The following is a 24,218-nucleotide window of genomic DNA, read 5'->3' on the forward strand; positions in this document are numbered from 1 at the left end:
AAGGACAGAGAATGATACTGTGAAACTCCATCGAACATTATTGTCTCTCTATGGACGATAAATGAACTTTGTTATGGGAAAACTGGGCTTAATGCATGTGTGTTAAATGTTAACAGCTTATAGGGACCACACTTTTCGTTGTGAAATTTTTGTTTAAAGAAAACTTTTTCTAGCCAAAATTCCAGTTAAGGCAAAAAGTGTCCTCTCAGATGTCCGCACAGGCTAATCAAGACAACACTTTAGGCACATGCATTAAGTCAGTTTTTTCCATAACAAGACTCGAATGGTCGGCCTCACTTTCTATTGGTTCATAAATTGAGACAACTCTTACAGTATTTAATACTTGGGGAAAAAGAGTCGATTGTTAAAATATATCACTGTGTTTTGTATTACCTATTGCTGAATATCTGGCATGAAAATAATACTTTAAGGTATTTTCAATTATATCATTGTGTTCATATAAATAAACAAGAGGGCCATGATGGCCCTGAATCCCTCACCTGACTAACCTTGCTACAACAACTTAAATTCTATCAGACCCATATACAATCCCAAGCCAGATTTCAGCAATTAATACATTCAGACAAAATTTCATTAAGACGTTATGAAAACTGTGACCTCTTTCATCTACACAAGGTTTTACTAGAATTGGCCAGGTGACCTAATTTTTGACCCCAGATGACCCATATACGATCCAAAATCAGATCAAAATAAACATTCTGACCACATTTCATTAAGATCAGGTGAAAGCTATGACCTCTATTGTCTACACAAGGTTTTTCTATGATTTGACCTAGTGACTTTTTGACCCCAGATGACCCAAATACAATCCCAACCCAGATTTCATAAAGATTAACATTCTGGCCAAATTTTATTAAGTTTGGATGAAAACTGTGACCTCTACTGCCTACACAAGTTGTTTTTTTAACTTTGACCTAGTGACCTAGTTTTTTACCCTAGATGACCCAAATTCGATACCAACCCAGATTTTAACAAGACAAACATTCTGACTAAATTTCATAAAGATTGGATGAAAATTGTGACCTCTATTGTCTACACAAGTTTTTTTTATCATTTGACCTAATGACCTAGTTTTTCACCCCAGATGACCCAAATACAATCCTAACCCAGATTTCATCAAGATAAACATTCTTACCAAATTTCATAAAGATTGGATGAAAACTGTGACCTCTATTTTCTGCACAAGGTTTGATCTATTATTTGACCTAGTGACCTAGTTTTTGACCCCAGATGACCCAAATACAATCCCAACCCAGATTTCAACACGATAAACATTCTGACTCAATTTCATAAAGATTGGATGAAAACTGTGACCTCTATTGTCTACACAAGGTTTTTCTATTATTTAACCTAGTGACCTAGTTTTTTTGATCTAGTGACCTAGTTTTTGACCCCAGATGACCCAAATACAATTCCACCCAGATTTCATCAAGATAAACATTCTGACCATATTTCATAAAAATCGGATGAAAACTGGGACTTCTACTGTCTACACAAACAAATTGTTGACAGGCACACACACACGCATGCACAATGGATGCCGGACATCACACGGTCACATAAGCTCACCATGTCACTTCGTGACAGGTGAGCTAAAAAGTAAGTAATTATAACAAGTATCTTTTTTTTCCCAAGATAAATAACAACAATTAGTAAAATGATAGCCTTGCATGATCATTCCTATATACAATCACATGTATACATACAAGTTTTAAAACAGAATAGTCATCCCCATCATAATTATCATCATCATACAATAGTACAACAGTAACAGTACATTATAGTTATAAATCTACACAGCAATCATAATTGCACAAACAAATGAATTTACATATATATGATAAACAACACATTCGTCCATATCAGCAATTGTTATGAGATTCTTGAGCATTGCAAGACCCTGTCATCTTGATCTTTGAATGCAAAACTAACTGAATGTAGCTTTCCTTCCAAGTATCAAGCACGCCAATTTGAATCATCATAAGTCAAAGTTTTCTATATAGATAATCCGGAAACAAATTTCAAGTTAAAGCTCCTGTAACTGTGACCTTTGACTTGTTGATCTCAGAATCGACAGGTGTATTCCTTTCCTCCCAAAGTAACCAGAATAGTAATTTAGATGGTCACAGGTATAGTGGTATCTTGATATGTTGTGGAAATGAATTTCATGTTAAAAGCCAGGGTGACATCAGTTTGTGACTGTAGATCGTTGTGAGGAAGTGTAGCTCTGAGTAGGAAAGCAGCATGTTTGGCTGCATCGGCTAATTTGAAGATGGACAAAGGTGAAACAAAGGGTAAAGGGAGGTTTGCTAAATGTTGATACAACTTTGTCAATTACGAGTAGGTCAGGCCAAACAAAGGGTAAAAAATGTTTTGCTAATGTTGAAACAACATGGTCTATTACGCGTAAGTCAAGTGTGATGAAAGACATTAAAAAGGACTTGGAAGCAAATGAAGATGCCCTAAATCTAGACGTGCTGGACGAGGATGATGAAAACAGTGCATACATTTGGGCTAAGCAGATAGAGGCACTTACAAAGTAAGGAGTGTATAAGAGCACTTATTTGGCCCTGCCAGCAGTGATAGATGACGACTCAGAGAAAGCAAAGAAAGGGAAGTCCATGCAGTGTAAAAACTGAAAATGCTGGAATTGGTTTGAGAGACTCTGTGATGAAACAGGACGTTGGAAATGCGGTAACAGTGCAAGTTTTTCAAACATTGTATATTAAGTTGCCAAAAGCTTTTGTTTTTAACACCTAGTTAACCAATAGTCAGATATAGCATTTGAATGACCTTAATGTAACAGTGTTATTGTTTTTTTCATAATCCGGTCCTTTAATCGGCCCCATTTCCAATTGAAAAAGTATATAATTTTTCCAAATGGGAGATAAAAATTCTTTATGGAAGGTTTCCAAACAAATTTAATTTTTATCTTTTTTAGATGTCAATATTTTGTTCAACTCCCTTCAGTAGGGTGACCTTAATCTTTGACCTGTTGGCATCAAATTTAATAGGCTTCTTTCTTTCGTGCCAAGAAGCCAGCATACAAATTAATATGATGGCCATTGAAAACATCCTACAGATCTGGTGCAAAAATGTCGGACAAATGGCACACAATTAGATATGGCATAACAGGGGCAATATTTGACAGGCAACAGACACATGCTCTTTGTTCATTATGGTGTTACTGTGACCATGTATTCAGTCAACAGACACGTGCTCTTTGTTCATTATGGTGTTACTGTGACCATGTATTCAGTCAACAGACACGTGCTCTTTGTTCATTATGGTGTTACTGTGACCATGTATTCAGTCAACAGACACGTGCTCTTTGTTCATTATGGTGTTACTGTGACCATGTATTCAGTCAACAGACACGTGCTCTTTGTTCATTATGGTGTTACTGTGACCATGTATTCAGTCAACAGACACGTGCTCTTTGTTCATTATGGTGTTACTGTGACCATGTATTCAGTCAACAGACACGTGCTCTTTGTTCATTATGGTGTTACTGTGACCATGTATTCAGTCAACAGACACGTGCTCTTTGTTCATTATGGTGTTACTGTGACCATGTATTCAGTCAACAGACACGTGCTCTTTGTTCATTATGGTGTTACTGTGACCATGTATTCAGTCAACAGACACGTGCTCTTTGTTCATTATGGTGTTACTGTGACCATGTATTCAGTCAACAGACACGTGCTCTTTGTTCATTATGGTGTTACTGTGACCATGTATTCAGTCAACAGACACGTGCTCTTTGTTCATTATGGTGTTACTGTGACCATGTATTCAGTCAACAGACACGTGCTCTTTGTTCATTATGGTGTTACTGTGACCATGTATTCAGTCAACAGACACATGCTCTTTGTTCATTATGGTGTTACTGTGACCATGTATTCAGTCAACAGACACGTGCTCTTTGTTCATTATGGTGTTACTGTGACCATGTATTCAGTCAACAGACACGTGCTCTTTGTTCATTATGGTGTTACTGTGACCATGTATTCAGTCAACAGACATGTGCTCTTTGTTCATTATGGTGTAACTTTGACCATGTATTCAGTCAACAGACACATATGTATGTTAAAGTTGACATGGCTTTGCCAATGTTTTTAAGTCAACAGACACATGATGTTTGTTAAAGATGGCATGGCTTTGTCAATGTTTTTCAGTCAACAAACATGTGATGTTTGGTAAAGATGACATGGCTATGCCAATTTGTTTTCAGTCAACAGACACATGATGTTTGTTAAGATGACATGGCTATGCCATTGTTTTTAAGTCAACAGACACATGATGTTTAGCAAAGATGACATGGCTAATCGTATGTTTTTCAGTCAACAGACACTTTGTTTTTAATTAAAGATGACATGGCTATGCCAATTTTTTTCAGTCAACAAACACATGATGTTTGTTAAAGGTGAAATGGCTATGCAAACGTTTGTCATTAAACAGACACATGATGTTTGTTAAAGATAACATAGCTTTGCCAACGTCTGTCAGCCAACAAACACATGATGTTTGTTTAATACAGCTTCACTTTTCCAAATTCTGTCAGTCAATAACACATGATGTTTGTTAAATATGGCATAAATTTATCAATGTTCCTCAGTCAACAGATACATGATGCTTTATCAGGGCATCAGGGCAAGGTGAAGGCAGGAAACTTGGCATCTGAAGGCTCCAGAAGCTCTGTGAGAAAGTATATAGTCCCAGCCAGCCCTGTAATAGATCCAAAGTGACATCACTGTCTAATGAAACAGACAACACCAAGTTTGTTATCGCAATTACGAACAGCAAGGAGTCCCATAATTTTTATATGAGCTGCGTCCTGAGAAAACTGGGTTTAATGCATGTGCGTAAATTGTCATCCCAGATTAGCCTGTGCAGTCCGCACAGGCTAATCAGGGACGATACTTTCCGCTTTTATGGTATTTTTAGTTTCAAGGAAGTCCCTCCTTACCGAAAATAAAGCTTAGGCGGAAAGTGTCGTTCCTGATTAGCCTGTGCGGACAGCCCATAATCTGGGATGACACTTTACGCACATGCATTAAGCCCAGTTTTCTTAGAACAAGGCTCATATGAAGAACACACAGACAGTGGAGGGGTATAACAAGAATTGCATTTAAATGCGAGTGATGTGAACCAAGGCTAAAAGCTCAGGTAAATTTTGTTTGTAATCCAGGGCAGCTACATAACGATACAATTTAAATACGGCTGAGATATTTATTGCATTACACTGAACAAACCTATGGTAATTTAAACAACAAACCAGTCTTATTTGTATGTTAAATATGTATAGAATGCTGGCAAACGTAATTGGAAAATCAAAAGCTCATTAAGGTAGATTTTGTATACATGTACATCTTAAACAAGTGTCTTTCTGATACAGATTTTTAGAAAACCAGTGTAGGTAATTTTAGACCCACACACTTGATATATTGAAGTTCAAAATTACAACCTGATCATGATATATTATGCACCAAGTGCATGGTATATTTGGAATGGGTGTTTGGGATTTTAGTTGGGTAGTGAGGTATAATAATAATATGTTGTATCAACTCTAAATATTTACGTTTTGATCGAAAAGGATAAACAATCATTTATTCTGGTATAAGAGAATTAACTATAATTTATATACAAGGTAGAAATCTAACTGTAATATCAAGCTGTTTTCAGTAACAAATCCAATCCAGAACAAAAATGCATCTTTCTGTAATGCTAAACAGATTTTTTAAACACATGCTTATATTATATAAAGAAACTACAAAGCAATTTTTTGCCTAATAGAGTTATCAGATTAAAACAATAATAACCTTCAAACAAGGAGAATGGCGCATCAGGTAGTCTTGAGGGTTTGTGTTGGATGCAAAACAGCCCAAACTGAAAAGAAGAGGGAGCCATCGATAACAATATCCATATGCAGTGCGCACAGGCTAATCATTAAAAAACACTTTTGGCTTTTATGGTTTTTCTTTTTAAAGGAATTTTTTTTTAAGCACAAATCCCGTTAAAGCAGAAATTGTCGTCTTTGATTAGTGAGCGCAGACAGCACACACTTATCTTGGATGACACTTTATGCACATGCATTAAACCCTTTTTTCTAAGAGTGAGCCTCATATGATGTCCGCCAAGCAATCAGGAGCCATTGTATAAGTCTGGATAACTCTAATCCAGCGGATAACTTTTGGTTATCTTATCATAAAATTTAAGATAACCAAAAGTTATCTGCTGGATAAGAGTTATCCAGATTTATACAATTGGCTGCAGGTCCCAATTTCTAGAGCAGTCTTGAAATTTCGCATTAATACACAAAGTACTGCCACTATTCAAGAAACAGACTCAAAAGTGATTCAATACTCATAAGTCTTTTGTTGCTATGAAGCAATAAAGAATGCTATAAGCTTTGCTATATGAAATAGGGTTGCAACAACACAACTCGCTGGTACAGGATGTTCTGACGGTAAGATTTGCTTTACAGTGCCCATAATATAAGGCATGAATTAAAATGGGAAAATCTCTAAATATTATAACATATATATTACACTGACACAAACACTGTTCCAAGACCAGCAAACCAACCTGGTAGGCCCGATGCAGATATTTTTGATCACCTGTCATCTGATACATGGCCAGGAAGGCGTACCCGTTGCCCGCGGTCCCGTGACAGATCCCGTGCCCCTTCATCAGCAGTCCCCGCTCCCAGATCATGTCCGCACAACGTATGGCCGCCTGGAGGTAGCGATCCTCTCCAAATTTCTGGTGCACGAATAAATATTGAGACAATATGGGAATACATGTATAGAGATTCTATAACATTGGGATCATGGGAACACAGTAGTATCCAAATACTAGAATATTTTGGATACAGTGGAATCCAGATATTAGAATATTTTGGAAACAGTAGGATCCAGATACTAGAATATTTTGGATATAGTAAGATCCAGATACTAGAATATTTTGGATACATATTAATATTACCAAGACTGAAATGATAAAACCTGATCAGGTTGTTATTCACTAGCATTCTAAACTCATTCACCTAAAAGCATGAACAAATTCACCCTGACACATTTTTCTGAATCAAATGAACAATAGGCTACAACCTACAAAATATGTCAATATTGCACAAAGCCTTCAATCAACGTGCCAAGGTCGTCGTGACTTAATGGATATGGTATCTGCCAGTTTTGATCCCGACTGTGGGAGCATGCTCCTTAAGTAGATAAGCAGTACAGAAGAGCCCAATACTGGTACTACCTGGAAAGCAGACTCAATAGCATTTCAGCATGCTCCTTTAGTAGATAAGCAGTACAGAAGAGCCTAATACTGCTTCTACCCGGAAAGCTGTACAGAAGAGCCTATTACTGGTTCTACCCGGAAAGCAGACTCAAGAGCATTTCAATAAGCCTTTGGCTTTTGATGCAATCGAGCTAAAAATAAATAGGTTCAAACTAGTTAACATGCCTTATATGACAGTATCAACAAGTGGATCAAACCAAAGGCTTCCTGACACAAGTTTATCACTGTTCGAAGATATAGGGCTAATATATGTGCGTTAAGTGTGGGGACTGCACAGGCTAATCTGGCACTGGGACTGCACAGGCTAATCTGGGGACTGCACAGGCTAATCTGGCACTGGGACTGCACAGGCTAATCTGGGGACTGCACAGGCTAATCTGGGGACTGCACAGGCTAATCTGGGGACTGCACAGGCTAATCTGGCACTGGGACTGCACAGGCTAATCTGGGGACTGCACAGGCTAATCTGGGGACTGCACAGGCTAATCTGGCACTGGGACTGCACAGGCTAATCTGGGGACTGCACAGGCTAATCTGGGGACTGCACAGGCTAATCTGGCACTGGGACTGCACAGGCTAATCTGGGGACTGCACAGGCTAATCTGGGGACTGCACAGGCTAATCTGGCACTGGGACTGCACAGGCTAATCTGGGGACTGCACAGGCTAATCTGGGGACTGCACAGGCTAATCTGGGGACTGCACAGGCTAATCTGGGGACTGCACAGGCTAATCTGGGGACTGCACAGGCTGATCTGGGGACTGCACAGGCTAATCTGGGGACTGCACAGGCTAATCTGGGGACTGCACAGGCTAATCTGGGGACTGCACAGGCTAATCTGGCACAACACTTTCATACGTGAATAAAGCCCATTTTTACCTTATGTGCCAATATAAACGTGTGGATCCAACCAGGGGCTCCGTGACACCAATGTACAAGTTTATCCCCGGTCGATGAGCCGATGGATGAGGGGCAATTGCCTGATGGAAACTGAAGAGTCAGCATCCATTCCAAAGATGGTCTAACCAGCTCTTCTACGTACTTTTTAACAGATTCATTGCTCACCTAGAACATAAAATAATTTTGTATCTTTTTATTGTGTTATTCATTGGTTCAGACATGTAAGAAATGCACGAACAAAAAAAACACTTCAAGAACATGACTTATTTGTCTCCCATATTGACTGCCATATTATTATCCCATGTATTATATCCCAGGGTACTGGCACCCTAGCTGTGTTGATCAATCCACAGATGTTCACGTAGAGGAAAAAGTGGAAAAAATATTATAGACAGAGATAAGTTATGATGGATCCGTAAACTAAATTAAAGAATGGCCAGATATATATAGGCCTTAGACCCTTTAACACTTCTATAAACCTTTCTTTACAGAGTCAAGTTTTAAAGGCTTCATGTCCAACCCTCAGATACTGATGAGCAGCAAACAGCATAAACCTTGGTCTCATGTTGGTTGCATGTAGCCATTTTCACTCTGCTTCTGAGTGGGAAAATGTTGAATGGTGCACCTGCATGAGCATGTAGCAAATGCCATCAAGTTAAATGACCCACATGCATGAGCATGTAGCAAATGCCATCAAGTTAAATGACCCACCTGCATGAGCATGTAGTAAATGCCATCAAGTTAAATGACCCACCTGCATGAGCATGTAGCAAATGCCATCAAGTTAAATGGCCCACATGCATGAGCATGTAGCAAATACCATCAAGTTAAATGACCCACCTGCATGAGCATGTAGTAAATGCCATCAAGTTAAATGACCCACATGCATGAGCATGTAGTAAATGCCATCAAGTTAAATGACCCACCTGCATGAGCATGTAGTAAATGCCATCAAGTTAAATGACCCACATGCATGAGCATGTAGTAAATGCCATCAAGTTAAATGACCCACCTGCATGAGCATGTAGTAAATGCCATCAAGTTAAATGACCCACATGCATGAGCATGTAGTAAATGCCATCAAGTTAAATCACCTACATGAGCATGTAGTAAATGCCATCAAGTTAAATGGCCCACCTGCATGAGCATGTAGTAAATGCCATCAAGTTAAATGACCCACATGCATGAGCATGTAGTAAATGCCATCAAGTTAAATCACCTACATGAGCATGTAGTAAATGTCATCAAGTTAAATGACCCACCTGCATGAGCATGTAGTAAATGCCATCAAGTTAAATGGCCAACCTGCATGAGCATGTAGTAAATGCCAGCCAGTCCGTGTGCGGCTCCCAGGTAGTGTTTGTCATGCCAGGCGTACATCAACGGGTGCCTCCAGCCCTGCTGCTGGGACATGTGGATCCCAGAGTCTATCACACACTTGTACACCTGAAATGTAACGAGCTTTACCTAATCCTGGAGTCTATCACACACTTGTACACCTAAAATGTAATGAGCTTTACCTAATCCCTGAGTCTATCACACACTTGTACACCTGAAATGTAACGAGCTTTACCTAATCCCTGAGTCTATCAAGCATTTGTACACCTGAAATGTAACGAGCTTTACCTAATCCCTGAGTCTATCACGCACTTGTACACCTGAAATGTAATGAGCTTTACCTAATCCCTGAGTCTATCACACACTTGTACACCTGAAATGTAACGAGCTTTACCTAATCCCTGAGTCTATCACACACTTGTACACCTGAAATGTAATGAGCTTTACCTAATCCCTGAGTCTATCACACACTTGTACACCTGAAATGTAACGAGCTTTACATAAAAGCTGAGCACATATTTGCCAACCAATTTGTATACTTTTATTGTATGTATGTGAAGTAGTGCGCCAAAGTGTAGACTGCCAAAAATTTGTGATCTCATATTTTGGATTATTTTGAGAATACCAGTGACAGGAAAAATGTGATTTTTGTCAGTGATATTAATGTTTGACGGATGCAATACATTATATATCTTTTAAAAAAGATATGTTAAAAGTAGAATATTAGTAGAAACAATTTGATATGTGTTAATATTTTAGGAATATCTTATCAACGGATTAATATTTTTCTGTGGTGAACACTTTCTCAAGGGATTAATATTTTACATGTGATGAACACTTTCTCAACGGATTTACTTACTTGCAATCACAATGTGTCTGATAAGATATAATAGAGACCAATTATTGGATTTATCTGCAGTATCGAGAAATCAAACAATACCAAACAAAGGAACGTTAACCATTTTAAAGCAATACAATCTTTTGAAATATAGAGGTGTCCGAGGTGGTAGGGATCAAGAGTTACGTGTATGGGGCACAAATAGTGGAGTAAATTTAAATAATCTACAAAGTTTACCACCACAAAGTCCAACTGTAATATCTTTGAAAAGACACAGCACACAAAACATTTCAGATGCAAACTTAAACAACCTCTCATACCCCAAGAAATGCAATACACTAAATGGTCTAAATGAAAAAATATCTTGCCTTACATTGAACTGTCATTCTGTTGTCAGAAACAAAGATGTTTTGATTGGTCAATATCTGAGAGAAGAAAAAATCGACTTTGCCGTATTCAGGCGTATTCACAGAAACCTGGTTTTCAGATGAAATGCAACACCAAATAGATACCTCAGACCTAAATCAAAATGGTTACACAATGAGTACTGTAAATCGTTCAAATAGAATAGGCGGCGGAGTGGCTTTAACATGTCGGACTGGGGTTACTGTACGAAAAGTGTCAAGTAGTAAAACCCGGACATTTGAACATTGTCTTTGGCAATTAATTCTCAAAAACATTACAATTAATGTAATTGGCGTTTACAGATCACAATCATCATGGACTGAACATCAATTTTTTGACAGAATTTTTCGAATTCTTAGAGGAAATTGTTCCCAACTATTCAAATCTTATGATTCTTAGAGATTTCAACTTGCACATCAACAAAACTAACAGTATTGTGACTGAATTTAAGAATTTCTTTTGTAGCAATGGGTTTAGAACAACATGTCAAGTTCAGCACACACACAGAGGGAAATACACTCGACCTTGTAAGCACTGAGGCTACAAATGGTATTGAAATCAATTCGTGAGAACCAGGCCCTTTCTTTTCAGACCATTGTGTAGTTAAAGTCGTTACCAAAGTACAAAAAGAAAACATCAAAAGTCAAACAATAACATTTCGAAATTTTAAAAACATAGACCACTCAGCATTTACTAACGACCTCAATGAAATGTCAATTACAGCAGACAAAGTAGATACTTTTGTAGAGCAATTTGAAGATGAAATCTGTAGAATTCTTGATAAACACGCTCCATACATTGAGCAAAAATGATATAAAAAACAGAAAAAATACCATCCTGTGATTGCGACACATTAGGCGCAGTACTTTATCTTGGTATGATGGTACGACAATAATTTTTGCCAATTTATTTTGAAATCATATCATGCACAAGAAAGTTATCTCCCCACTGTTAGTTATTCATTTTACCCTTAATTATACATGATAATAACTTTTCAATTAAGCTCTTATGGTCACTTTAAAACAATATGTTGAGATGAATTTATTTATCACATGCCTTGTTTCCCATGTAATATAACCATTAAGAATATTTATATCTTACACATGTGTAATATACTTTTAAAGCGTTTTCATTGGCTTATTTTCGTTCGATTGACCAATTGCATTTTGTTATTTTGCGGGATTTTTCATTATGTTTGCGTTAATATTTATTTAATGTGCTCATTTAAAAGCATGTGATAAAAAAGATCCGACACTCGCCAAAGGCTTGCTTACTAACAAAATTCCTGAACTCGTTTAATAAAATATGGTATGATATGCAGTCAAAATTACACAAACAGTCAGTCAGTGAGAATCAGTTTAAATAAATACCTTTAGTACAATATCTTGGTGTATTCTATCCTGCCCCAGGTTTGCCGCCACAAACAAGAGAGCAAACAAGTACCCTACACGCCCATACAGCATCTCATCTGGAAGTGATGGGTCCTCACACACTGCATCGCACATCTTCTCCAGCCTAGAGACAGGAAGAGCTTCAGAGCGGTTACATGTGTTACTATGACTGTGTCTTTACAAATAGAGCCCAAACACATTTTACCCCAGTACTACTTATCAATGAGTTGATAGTAGTTGATAGTAAAAGAAAAGGTTAGGTTCTGAGTAAAAGAGAAGTCCCAGAAAGGCAAAAAACAACAGAACTTATTGAAGGCCTGAAAAAGACAACATATAGGTATGTATTGGTTCAGAACAAGAAATGAACAGAAAAAGAAATAAAACAACAACAGTGTTTTCATAGTGCTACAGGATGAAAAATGTTTGGTATTGAGAAAATATAGAGAATATTATGTGAGATTTGGATAAAGATCAAGTTAATCATGCGAGGCTTAGAACCATGGTAGCGCGAAGCTTGCCTATATAATAACGCATTTTTTACGATTGTACCTTTCTGTAGTTGAAAAACATATTCTCCAATTTTTGGAAAAACCCAAATTTGATCTAAAAATAGTGATAAAATAAAGCTAAAGTTTATACTATCGTTGTTATACTATCGTTTTTCATCTGGTAATAGGATAAAATTAATCTTTTTGCTGACCTTTTTATGCAGTCCACAGACGCAGCAGCATTGCCCAGCTTTTCATGAACCACTGCTCCCAGGGCTAAAGGACCTGCATCACCGCACAGGAAGGAGATTCTACGACCCTTGAGGCGCCGAAGTGCAGGTTTTAAACAGTCCAACGCACACTCAAGCTGTCCCCTGTCTTGCTTCATGGCACTGAATAGTCGTAGATGAAGCAGTGCTTTGCCTGGAAATACAGAAGATAAATAATCACGGCTGCTTTATCTCTGAATAATACAAAGGATTATAGTTAAATACTTTAATGTTATTTCTTACATTTAAACATCCTATAAAATATACCATGAAAAAACAAAAAATGTCAAAGTTGTTCAACAGAGATTTAATTTTCCAAATAATGTCGAAATATAAAGTAGCAAAAGCTGTTTAACCTATGGTCCCTAACATGTGCGGAAGGATCCTTGATTTTATATATGAAAATAGAGTAGAATTCAAAGAATAAATGAGGGCAATTGTGGTTAAAATATAATTGTTTTTCAATGTACACTTATTTCACTTAATTCTGTGTATGTGTTTCTTCTCATTCAATTCATTGCCTTTCTATGCATGTACTGGTACCTCCCATTCCAGTATAGACAGAGTGGTCATCATCAGTCTGTGTTTCCAATCCGGAATAGAGCCGTTCCAACAGATGATCAATGCCTTGCTGTATAGGCTTTCGAAGCCTCTCCAAAAACTTTAACATATGAAGACTTTAAAGCAACTTTGTTACAGAAGTTTATTTAAACATCTGTTAGCGAATTGATATTTTTTGGTATGTTAACATTTTTACAATTAAAAAATTATCAATATATTTTATTGTTTAAAAGGGACCAGATCTACAATTTTTAGGAGTGTTTGATTTTTTTTTAAATTCAAAATGCAAACTAACAATCTTGAAAAGCGGAATAAGTTTTATTATGTTTATCGATAATTGTCAATACATTTACATATTAAGTGTAGTCCCGATCAATTTGTTCCCTTTTCATATAATGACCATTTACTTTTTGTTTGAATTCTATCCTCTCTAAAGTTTGTGTTTACCCATGAAAGCTGATTCAATACCTGTACTTTTAATGTCCAATTATAATCAAGAATGTGCCTAATGCAAGATGCTCATTGGTCATTCTATATAACTAGTTTTATTTTATTGTACATTTACTGACCACATTGCATTTGCCAAGACAGTCTAGTGGAAATAAGTCCATTATCATGCTTTGGTGAGTTGTAAATCTGTGTTAATTCATTAAAGGAATAAATTGAGCTGATTTTTATGTCCTTGGTAGGGTGGCATATAGCAGTCATAGTCTGTCTGTCCATATGTCCATCAATCTCTTATTTTCTGGACTTTTTTCAAAACACTTTAAAATGTTCGCCTACATTTGATGAGTGAGTTTACCTACATGACTTACAGATAGATTAATAATTTCGTTTCCGTTAATTGTTTTTTGTGGCAAAGTTATGGGCCTTGGACTTAGACAAAGAAATTCAGCGGTTCAAATTAATGATGATTATCCATATTACCTCTTTAATTGATTCCAAAATTATTTGTTTTTCACAAATTATTAACGTCAGCAATTTTCAGACCCCCTATATCAGTTGCTTCCATTTGCTGCTTCTCTTTCATTGGCCAGTCAAACCACATGTTATATCAACCATCGATAGATGAAGCATTCAGGATCACAAGGGTAATTATAATTGAACGTTCGGGGATGTGTGTACAATGCAATAACAAAACATTGCCTAGGGGCGAGTAAATTAGTGCTAATCCCCTTGTTTATGAGAGACAATAGACACATCTGCCCTTTTAAGAGGCATCTGGGTCGTTTTGCCCTAATACCTGATCGCCCCTGAGTCGTTTCTTCCTAATACCCGTTTGCCCTAGGTTGTTTCGCCCTAATTCCTTGGTCGTTTCACCCTAGTTTTTATATATACAGCAATTCAAAAGGGTTTATCTTTAGATTGTCACAAGCTGAATGCATACTTCCTTTTGAACTTTTTCTTAATAAGCCCCAGGCTTTTAATTCAGTCGAACTAAATGAATAGCTTTTAACTAATTATAAATATCCGAAAATAACAATATCCGAAACTATATAAAGTTGTGGTAATAATTACTTTTCCGTCATCTCCGAGTAAGGACTGTCCACGATAATCCTCTAATCTATTTGGATAATGCCTTTCCTCCATAGTGCGCTGTAAATTAGATAATGACAGAAGTCAAGTCGTTGTTAAGCATTAATGAAGTTGTCAAATTTCAGTTTTGTTTACACGGTGGCTATTGATCAATTTTACAGTTGTTATTTACGGACACTTGTGTAACAGTTGTCTCCCTTTGTTCGTAAAATGCCACTACTGTCTGTATTTAATTAACGCAACATGTTTAATTTATCTATCTATCTATACTGTCCAACTCCCCTTGCGGGTATTATTGACAGGCAATATATTTGCGTACAATACCAGAATACTAGACGTTTACTACTGTTACCCAAATACTGATATTCCGTAGTTATTATTGAATAAAACAAATCATAACCAGTCATTTAAATTTACGTATATAGGTCTTCCAATTAGAATCTACTTGACTACTGGTTTGATGCATTTCAATAGAGTTTAATCAGGGACCTATACAAACTCCTTAATGGCCGACTATTTAGACTTTTTCAACGAAAATTTTCCTGACAATAACATATGCACTTATTAAATACATATACTAAAAAGTACATTAGTTTTCTTTTTTTCTGATGTCATATAATATTTAACAAATGTTTCAAAAACTGTGCATAATCACAATATTATCCATGGCATGTTTTTATGCATATTTAGGAGGAGCAGGAAACTTTTCAGGACATACAGTAACGTTGACCGACAAGGACATTGAATCAACGCCTATTGATTATTTCAAGTTAATATTCATTATGCTAAACGGAGTTTAAATGCATTGTGAATGTTTATATATTTTGTGTCCTATAATCTGTATCAGGGGAGTGCAGTAGTCGAGTGGTAACACTACCATTCCAGAGGTCCCCGGTTCAATTCCTGGCCAGGGCACTGTAAATTTCAGAAATGCTTCCAGTGTTTCCCACCCAACTAGAGATGTACTGGTATGAAACGCAGTTAATTCTCGTGTGTATCGGTGCTATACACTGAGCATGTAAAAGAACCATGGGATCTATTCGTAAAGAGCTAGGGTATCGCACCCAATCCTTGTATCTCAATACTGACTCTTCTGCATGCTGTCTCTTCAGCAAAACCAAAAAGGACCCCATTGGAAATAAGTGCTGGCACTTTCATGGGTTATCCTTGACTGCAAGGTCAAAACAAATATAAAAAAAAAAACAAGGGACAAAATTGTCACAAAACCAGGTTTTCATTGTGAAAAAAAAATCTGATAAAGGGAGAAAACTCAAACTGAACTTTTGAAATGAACAAACAAAATTAACCCCCTTTGTAAGTTTGTTTTTTAAAAAAAATCTATTTTTAGTCGTGGCGATCTTGACATTGGAGATATTGATGTGATTCTTTCGTGTGACACACCGTCCCATGATGGTGAACAAATGTGCCAAATGATTTTAAAATCTCACAATGAATGACATAGTTATGGCCAGGACAAGCTCATTTATGGCCATTTTTGACCTTTGAACTCAAAGTGTGACCTTGACCTTGGAGATATCGACGTAATTATTTCGTGCGACACACCGTCCAATGATGGTGAACAAATGTGCCAAATGATTTTAAAATCTGACAATGAACGACATAGTTATGGCCCGGACAAGCTTGTTCCGCCAGCCCGCCAGCCAGCCAGCCCGCCCACATTTGCCAATCTAATAACCAGTTTTTTCCTTCGGAAAACCTGGTTAAAAAAAAAACCTAGCATGTTGATATGTAACATGATTGAATAAGTGCTTTATAATACAATAATCAAACCCTTGCAAACAACATACACAAACACTTTTGCTCATGTTTGTACTTTTGCAGTAAGTTGAAGGGCGACAGCGACTGTGGAGATATTGCGGCAGAGACCAACAGTTACACTGAACAACAGATTGCAGCATAAAACAGCGATTGTCACCACTTTTAAGGTTAGCTTATCAAACGTTGGTATCTCTACTAAGTATTCAACAATTGTTGATTGAAAATACAAAATTCAAATAGTTGATTAACATAAATAAGTTTGGTGTTCTTTCATTCATATCAATTTGGTAATTCATATATCTGTAAACTATTTTGTGTTGTGCATTATTAAATGGTTTATATAGATAAATACAAGATGAACATTAGGATAAGGTTAGCACTTAAGAAGTTTATATACTAGTATCTGTAACTAACACCGATATTCAATTGAAACTTCCCACACAACTTTAGGATCATCATACAAGGTGTAGAAAATCCCTTTTCTCTACATTACAAAAAAATTAAGGCTTTCAATTAATTGTTTTTCCATTTCTGGCCACCAGTCTTCAAATTCTAATAAAAAGTATGGTATAAATTGCATCACATAATTTTGTTTTTATCCCTTTTCTTGCAAATAGTCATCTATCTCAGATCAGTGTTTTGATCAATGTCAACAAGCTAAGGCTATGGGAGGCGATAAACGTCAACATGAATGGGTTTGAAAATCTGCCTTTGATCATAGCAAAAAAGTGCAACAAATATATAGATAAATATTTATTAATATTTATGAAGCCTGGAGACCACACAACATGCAATAAACAATAAACAAATATCACAGTTTTATTACAAGGAATGTTATTTTATAAAATAAAAAGAGACTTGAATCGAACTTAACCGACTGTTTTGCAAATAAACAGCTCCCTTCTTAAGGACCCTAAAATTAATACAGTGACACATTTCATTTGATAACATACAAGTAAAGACAGTTTGTTTTGCCATTTCAATATTTGTTGTGCTGTTAACAACAACAAAAACACAGATTTATAAAACACAGAATCGTACATGCTCACAATAATTAAATAACAATTTAAGGAACAGAAAACCAGTATACTAATTGAGTAACCTTTTCATCAGATGCTTAAACAGTGAATAGCTCAAATACAAGCTCAGTTAAGCTGACCATAAGAAGGCAGTATAAACCACTGAACTAGTAACACAAATTGAAAACGAGAGGGGCACATATTCTGCTACAAAAATATTAAACATACTTATACATTAGTTTAAAATTAAAGACAAAACGCCTTTGTTGATTGGTTGATATCAGTTTTACAATTGTTAAACATATATATATATATATATATATATATATATATATATATATATGAATATATATATCATTGCAAAATTATGCATACATAAAGGAATGATTCTTTAAGTTTTACAGTGAAAGAATGCTATTTTTTTTAAGTAAATTAAAAACACACACATGTTTCAATAAGAATAGGATATTTCCTATAAATGCAATCGAATTTTATCGCAATTATATTTCATACAAGTTTTTTTTCCTGAAGTTGTTCTGTTGTTTACAGTGAGACAGGTTTTTATCTGCCATATGTCTTCTGAAAAATGTATTCCAATATATTTAGAAATAGTATATGAAATAAGATTAACATGTAGAAATCAAAAACTTTTTGTTTGAAGTAAAAGTCAAATACTTGTCAATCACTACTAACGTAAAACAAAACAATAAATTATCATTACAATATTCAAAACTTCATCACAAAACATTGCATATAACAGCCAACAGCCAACTGATGCAAGTTAATTAATTCAATTTATTGTTTTGTTTTAATGGGACAAATCCTGTTCATATTTGGGTGCCAAGCAAACCATAAAACAGTGAATGATTTTCTGAATATTTGTATATTTTTCAATTTTAAGTCCAAAATGTTTATTTCAACTGGAGGTTTTTATTCGTGAGGAAATGGTTGAGAGTTTGGTTCCTAGATTCAATCTTGGCTCCCAGTTTGTTGTACTTCTTTGTCATGAAATATTCAAGCTCCGCCTCTCTGTTCTCTCTGAAAACAAATAAAATGAGTAATGTTCTAAGAAAACTGGGCATTATTGCATGTGCGTAAAGTGTTGTCCCAGATTAGCCTATGCAGTCCGCACAGGCTAATCAGAGACAACACTTTCAGCATAAATTGGATTTTTGCTAAGAAGAGATTTTATTTAAACGAAAAATGTCATAAAAGCGTAAAGTGTCGTCCCTGATTAGCCTGTGCGGATTGCACAGGCTAATCTGGGACGACACTTTACGCATATGCATTATGCCCAGTTTTCTCAGAACACAAATAAAAATTAATATTCCACTGTTAAATTGAAAGACTTCAATTTGGTTGTTAGTTGTAGTTTTTGCAGTTTGTAACAGTATTTCAGTCAGAAAATGACGGTAAGTAAAGCTTCTTTTTCACTTTTCCTGGTCAAGCTCAGACAATATAAATGGTTGTCCAGTGCTAAGTGCGCATACTAAGATATCAGATAACATTGTAGGGTTTTGTAGTAAATAATATTTGTATTCGATAACTTGCTACAGAACCATGAGAGGGGACAATCATGTAATAGTCAAGATGTTGACGTCCATGCTGAGACAGGTATTTTTTCGCCCAAAATGGTGAACAAGAACACAGTGTCTATAGGTACTCATAAAGCCTACCTGGCCACTGGCCCATGTGCAGACACAGGGATGTTAGTGGCTGGCATCCTGTTGCCATGGGGGAAGGCGTCACTGCAAGTATAGAAATGGGCCACGCTCTATGAAAAGAGGGTTTGATGAATGTGCATAAAGTGTCATCCAAGATAAATCAGGGACGACACTTTCTGATTTCATGATGTCATTCATTTAAAGAAAGTCTCGTTATAAAAATTCCAGTTAAGTCAGAAAGTATTGTCTCTGATTAGCCTGTGCATGGACAGGCTTATCTGCGATCAAACTTAATGCACATGCATTAAAACCACCTTTTCACAGAGCGCAGCTCAAATACAGTTTATAATTTAATTCAAAAGCCGGTTGGTGGTCAACATGGTTTATTCTATCATATTCCTAATGACAATAAGTTTATTTTTCCTCAATCCACTCCTATAATTCCAAATTGATGGTTTGACTTTCAGATGTTTTGAAATAGAGCTGTTAGGTGTGAAATACAACATGTATAGCATTTTGAAGTTGTTGTATCCATTTGACTGATGAGTTAAAGATTAGAATTTTCACTCTTATTTAAGTTTCATCAATAATTATTTCAATGATATAAATATTTATTGAAAAATGCCTTATCGCATTTAAAAGTAAATTTTGCTTAATCTCCCAACCTGACGATTATATATTAGATTCCCTAAATGGTAAGAACAAGGTTTTTGCCAAGGTTCAGCTGCACAGAAAATAATGTTTCAGTCTGCAAAACCTCCATTGTGACCTTGACCTTGAAGTGTACAGCATAAATTCTGATTTGATATGATAATCATTTGCGCATATGTCTTTTGAATCACATCGTTATTAACGCAAATGTACTTTCACGATATACATATAGTAAACATAAATATACATATGAGTCGCGTTTTGAGAAAACCTGGCATAATGCATGTGCGTAAATAGTCGTCCCAGATTAGCCTGTGCAGTCCGCACAGGCTAATCAGGGACGACACTTTCCGCTTTTACTAGATTTTCGGTAAAAAAGGGACTTCCTTTAAACGAAAAATATCATTAAAGTGGAAAGTGTCGTCCCTGATTAGCCTGTGCGGACACTTTACGCACATGCATTATGCCCGGTTTTCTCAGAACATGACTCATATAAGGAATAAGCAAAAAATCCAATCGTCCACAGCGACCTTAAAGAGAACAAGAAGTTTTTTTCAGTGTTAAATGACCTATTGCTATGATAAATCATTTGTGCCAATTTATTTTGAAATCTCATTATGAACAACAAATTAATGAGCTGGAAATGAAATGTCCCTGCAAACAAACACACAGAGAAAGGTGTAACACTATATGCCCTTAGCTCATCCCCAAGAGCTGAGCAAGCCAACCATCTAAAAGTATGATATAAAAAAAGAATATTAAAAATCCCACCATAAGGGAGCCATGGCGTAGTGGATATGGTGTCTGCCAAGTGACCATAAGTTTGATCCCCAATGCAGAAGTGTTCTTTATATCTCCCCCAAAGACTCCAAGTAATGGTTTGCCCAAGAAACGGACACAATAGTGTGAAGATAAGCCAAAGTCTTTTAATGCAATCAAGCTAAAATAAATAGGTTGAAACCAAATTGAAGCTTACGCTGGCACTTTCTCGTCTGTGGGCGTTGAAGGGTCTATCAACACAAACTGGGCGTTCACCATCTCTGGGGTGAGATTCACAGCCATACGTGAGGTCGACCTGCCCTCCTCATCCTCATCTTCTCTGATGAATGAAACAAGGTAATGGCAAATATTTGAGCACCTCTCTAGAAAAACAACTGTCTGACTTATCATTCTATAATGGTAGATCCCTTATTTCATCATAATTTGTTGGGGTATTCTTTACAGTAGCTCCGGCATATTTTTTTTTGCATACTGCAACCTTTTATAAAAAAAATTACAATCTTACAGCTGTCCTTCTTCAGGTCCAATTTGACACCTACGTTTAGCGAAAGCGTCGTCCCAGATTAGATAAAAAAATCCTTTTAATGCAGACAGTTTTGTCCCGAATTAACCTGTGTCAACTGCACAGGCTACTCTGAGTTGACAATTGACACACATGCATTAAGCCCCGTTTTCCTATGTCAACTGCACAGGCTACTCTGGGTTGACAATTGACACACATGCATTAAGCCCCGTTTTCCTATGTCAACTGCACAGGCTACTCTGGGTTGACAATTGACACACATGCATTAAGCCCCGTTTTCCTATGTCAACTGCACAGGCTACTCTGGGTTGACAATTGACACACATGCATTAAGCCCCGTTTTCCTATGGTCAACTGCACAGGCTACTCTGGGTTGACAATTGACACACATGCATTAAGCCCCGTTTTCCTATGTCTACTGCACAGGGCTACTCTGGGTTGACAATTGACACACATGCATTAAGCCCCGTTTTCCTGTGTCAACTGCACAGGCCTACTCTGGGTTGACAATTGACACACATGCATTAAGCCCGTTTTCCCCAGAGAAAGGCTGAAATTAATAAAAAAAGCCAAGTTAATTTGAATGCTTTGTTCTAATTCACAGCATTTCTGGAGGTTGTTTTTATTCAGATGTGTATAATTCTAAATTTTCATAGAAATATAATGTTTATTTGATCTTGCTGTTCAATACTTGTCCACTATTTAAGCACATTAACAAACATGGTAAGAGTAGTTTTCCACTTCAGCTATTCCCCAGTATTCTTATGTCAAACTCATATATCAACATTTCTATGCATTAATTCTTTATGTTTTTTGTTCGTCGACATTTCTTAAACAGTTTTTAAATGTATATCGTGCAAAAATATCACTGAATATAAATTGAAAATGGACAGATTTGAGTGCTAAGTAATGGTGGGTTGCAGGAATTCACCTAATTAAAAATCGTAACCTAATTAACAATCAAATTTGCCCTCAGGGTCAGGTTCATACGATTTAGGGCTTTCGTTTTTTACTTCTTTTGGTATTTTACATGAAACTTTGATGTGAGCGTGAAGGAAAAAGGTATGTCAACTTGGAATATTCATTTTTTAATTTGATCAAGTTGTCTGAAACTTGTACGACTTTAGTTTGTATATTTGTTTTGGTATAAATAAATACTTGATTAAAAGTGAAAATGTACATCTTTCAATGATTGCATGACCTTCCATAAAATTGTTTTCATAATGCCTGCCCTTTTTGTACAACAAAAAACTTAAAAAACAGTTTATGTTAATGTGTTGTGAATGATGCACACCATGTTTGTAACAGTTTTCAAACAATCACAAATTTGCGATTATTTTTGTGTGTGTGTATATTTAAAATTGCAACGCTATTATGAAACTCATTATATACCCACACTTGGCCTTTAGAAAATAACATGTATTATTTCTGGGGGCCTCTAAGTGGAAGTGCTTCCAAGGTCATTATATGGTTTTCATTTGGAAAAAAAAATATCAGGCCGTATAACCAAAAAATCATGTAGTCACTGTATGTGACAAAGGCCTCTGGTGTGTTTTGACAGGGGAAAGGTCTGTGTCATTGAACTCCAACCGAAAGGCTTCTAGTCTAGTTACACACTCTGCTGAATACTTAGTTAAACGATAATTTGCTATGCAAAACATTATGAATAGTTAATTTACAATGCACTTTTACTAAATTTTAATGCAAAAAACACATCTTTCTGGAGATTTGAACACATCACTGTTATGCTTGTGTATATGGATTATTTATTGTGACTTGTGATAAGAAAACTGGTCTTAAAACATGTGCATAAAGATTCATCCCAGAGTAGCCTGTGCAGTCTGCACAGGCTTATCAAGCACAAATATTTATGCTTTTTTTAATGTTTAATTTAAGGAAGTCTCTTCTAAATGAAAATCCATTCAAGGCGAAAAGCGCCGCCCCTGATTAGCCTGTACAGACGACACTTTTAGGGCAAGCATTCAGCCCAGTTTTCCCATAACAATTATTGCCCAGTTTTCCCATAACAATTATTGCCCAGTTTCCCAGAACAATTATTGCCCAGTTTTCCAATAACAATTATTGCCATAGTTTTCCCAGAACAATTATTAATTTACAACTTACACATCCAGTATGGTTTCTGCATCCTCTGATGGAAGGGTTTCAAGAGGGGCCGGCCCTTCCAGGGGCAGAAGGTCACTACCGAAAGGATCATCCCTGAAAAGTACCAGTTCAAGAAATATGTAATGTCCTTCACTGTATCCTGATATATTTCACATTATTACGTTTTTTATGCCCCCGGATCGATAGATCGGGGGTATATTGTTTTTGTCCTGTCTGTCATTCTGTCCCAAAACTTAGCCTAGGTTAAAGTTTGATAAATTTTGCAATATTGAACATAGCAACTTGATATTTACCATGCATGTGTATATTATGGAGCTGCCCATTTTGAGTGGTGAAAAGTCAAGGTCAAGGTCATCCTTCAAGGTCAATTGTCAAATATTGTATTTTTCTTTCCTAAAACTTTTACCTTCGTTAAAGTTTTATCATAACTTTTTTAATCTTGAACACATCAGCTTCATATTTGGCATGCATGTGTATCTCGTGGAGCTGCTCAATTTTGGTGGTGAAAGGTCAAGGTCAAGGTCATCCTTCAAGGTCAAAGGTCAAAAATTAAAACAAATTAATTTTCATTTCTCCATTCAATCTCTTACTTACTTCTCGTTGAGCTGCACATTTGAGTGGTG

General features: G+C 36.4%; 3 protein-coding genes across 5 annotated transcripts in view; 1 reads left to right on the plus strand and 2 right to left on the minus strand.

Annotated features, from left to right (window-relative positions):
• Positions 1 to 24,218, plus strand: part of LOC127833413 (thimet oligopeptidase-like) — a 388,329-nt gene that overhangs the window by 229,662 nt on the left and 134,449 nt on the right. The window lies entirely within an intron of this gene.
• Positions 1,675 to 15,208, minus strand: LOC127833417 (lanC-like protein 2). Its single transcript, XM_052358647.1, has 9 exons — positions 15,038 to 15,208; positions 13,502 to 13,619; positions 12,902 to 13,112; positions 12,181 to 12,325; positions 9,535 to 9,675; positions 8,209 to 8,394; positions 6,610 to 6,786; positions 5,844 to 5,910; positions 1,675 to 4,749 (listed from the first exon to the last, which is right to left on the minus strand). The coding sequence occupies exons 1-9, from the start codon at positions 15,107 to 15,109 to the stop codon at positions 4,670 to 4,672; spliced, it is 1,197 nt and encodes a 398-aa protein (XP_052214607.1). The 5' UTR covers positions 15,110 to 15,208; the 3' UTR covers positions 1,675 to 4,669.
• LOC127835682 (uncharacterized) overlaps positions 18,718 to 24,218 on the minus strand; it is a 5,826-nt gene continuing 325 nt past the window's right edge. Inside the window, exons 2-5 of the mRNA XM_052362119.1 lie at positions 23,596 to 23,727; positions 21,145 to 21,267; positions 19,530 to 19,601; positions 18,718 to 18,891 (exon numbers count right to left, since the gene is read on the minus strand). Coding sequence (XP_052218079.1) covers positions 18,765 to 18,891; positions 19,530 to 19,601; positions 21,145 to 21,267; positions 23,596 to 23,727 — 454 coding nt within the window. The 3' untranslated portion in view covers positions 18,718 to 18,764. The remainder of the gene's footprint in view (positions 18,892 to 19,529; positions 19,602 to 21,144; positions 21,268 to 23,595; positions 23,728 to 24,218) is intronic.

The sequence above is a fragment of the Dreissena polymorpha genome, chromosome 6 (assembly GCF_020536995.1).
Source record: "Dreissena polymorpha isolate Duluth1 chromosome 6, UMN_Dpol_1.0, whole genome shotgun sequence".
NCBI classification, from domain to species: Eukaryota; Metazoa; Mollusca; class Bivalvia; order Myida; family Dreissenidae; genus Dreissena; species Dreissena polymorpha.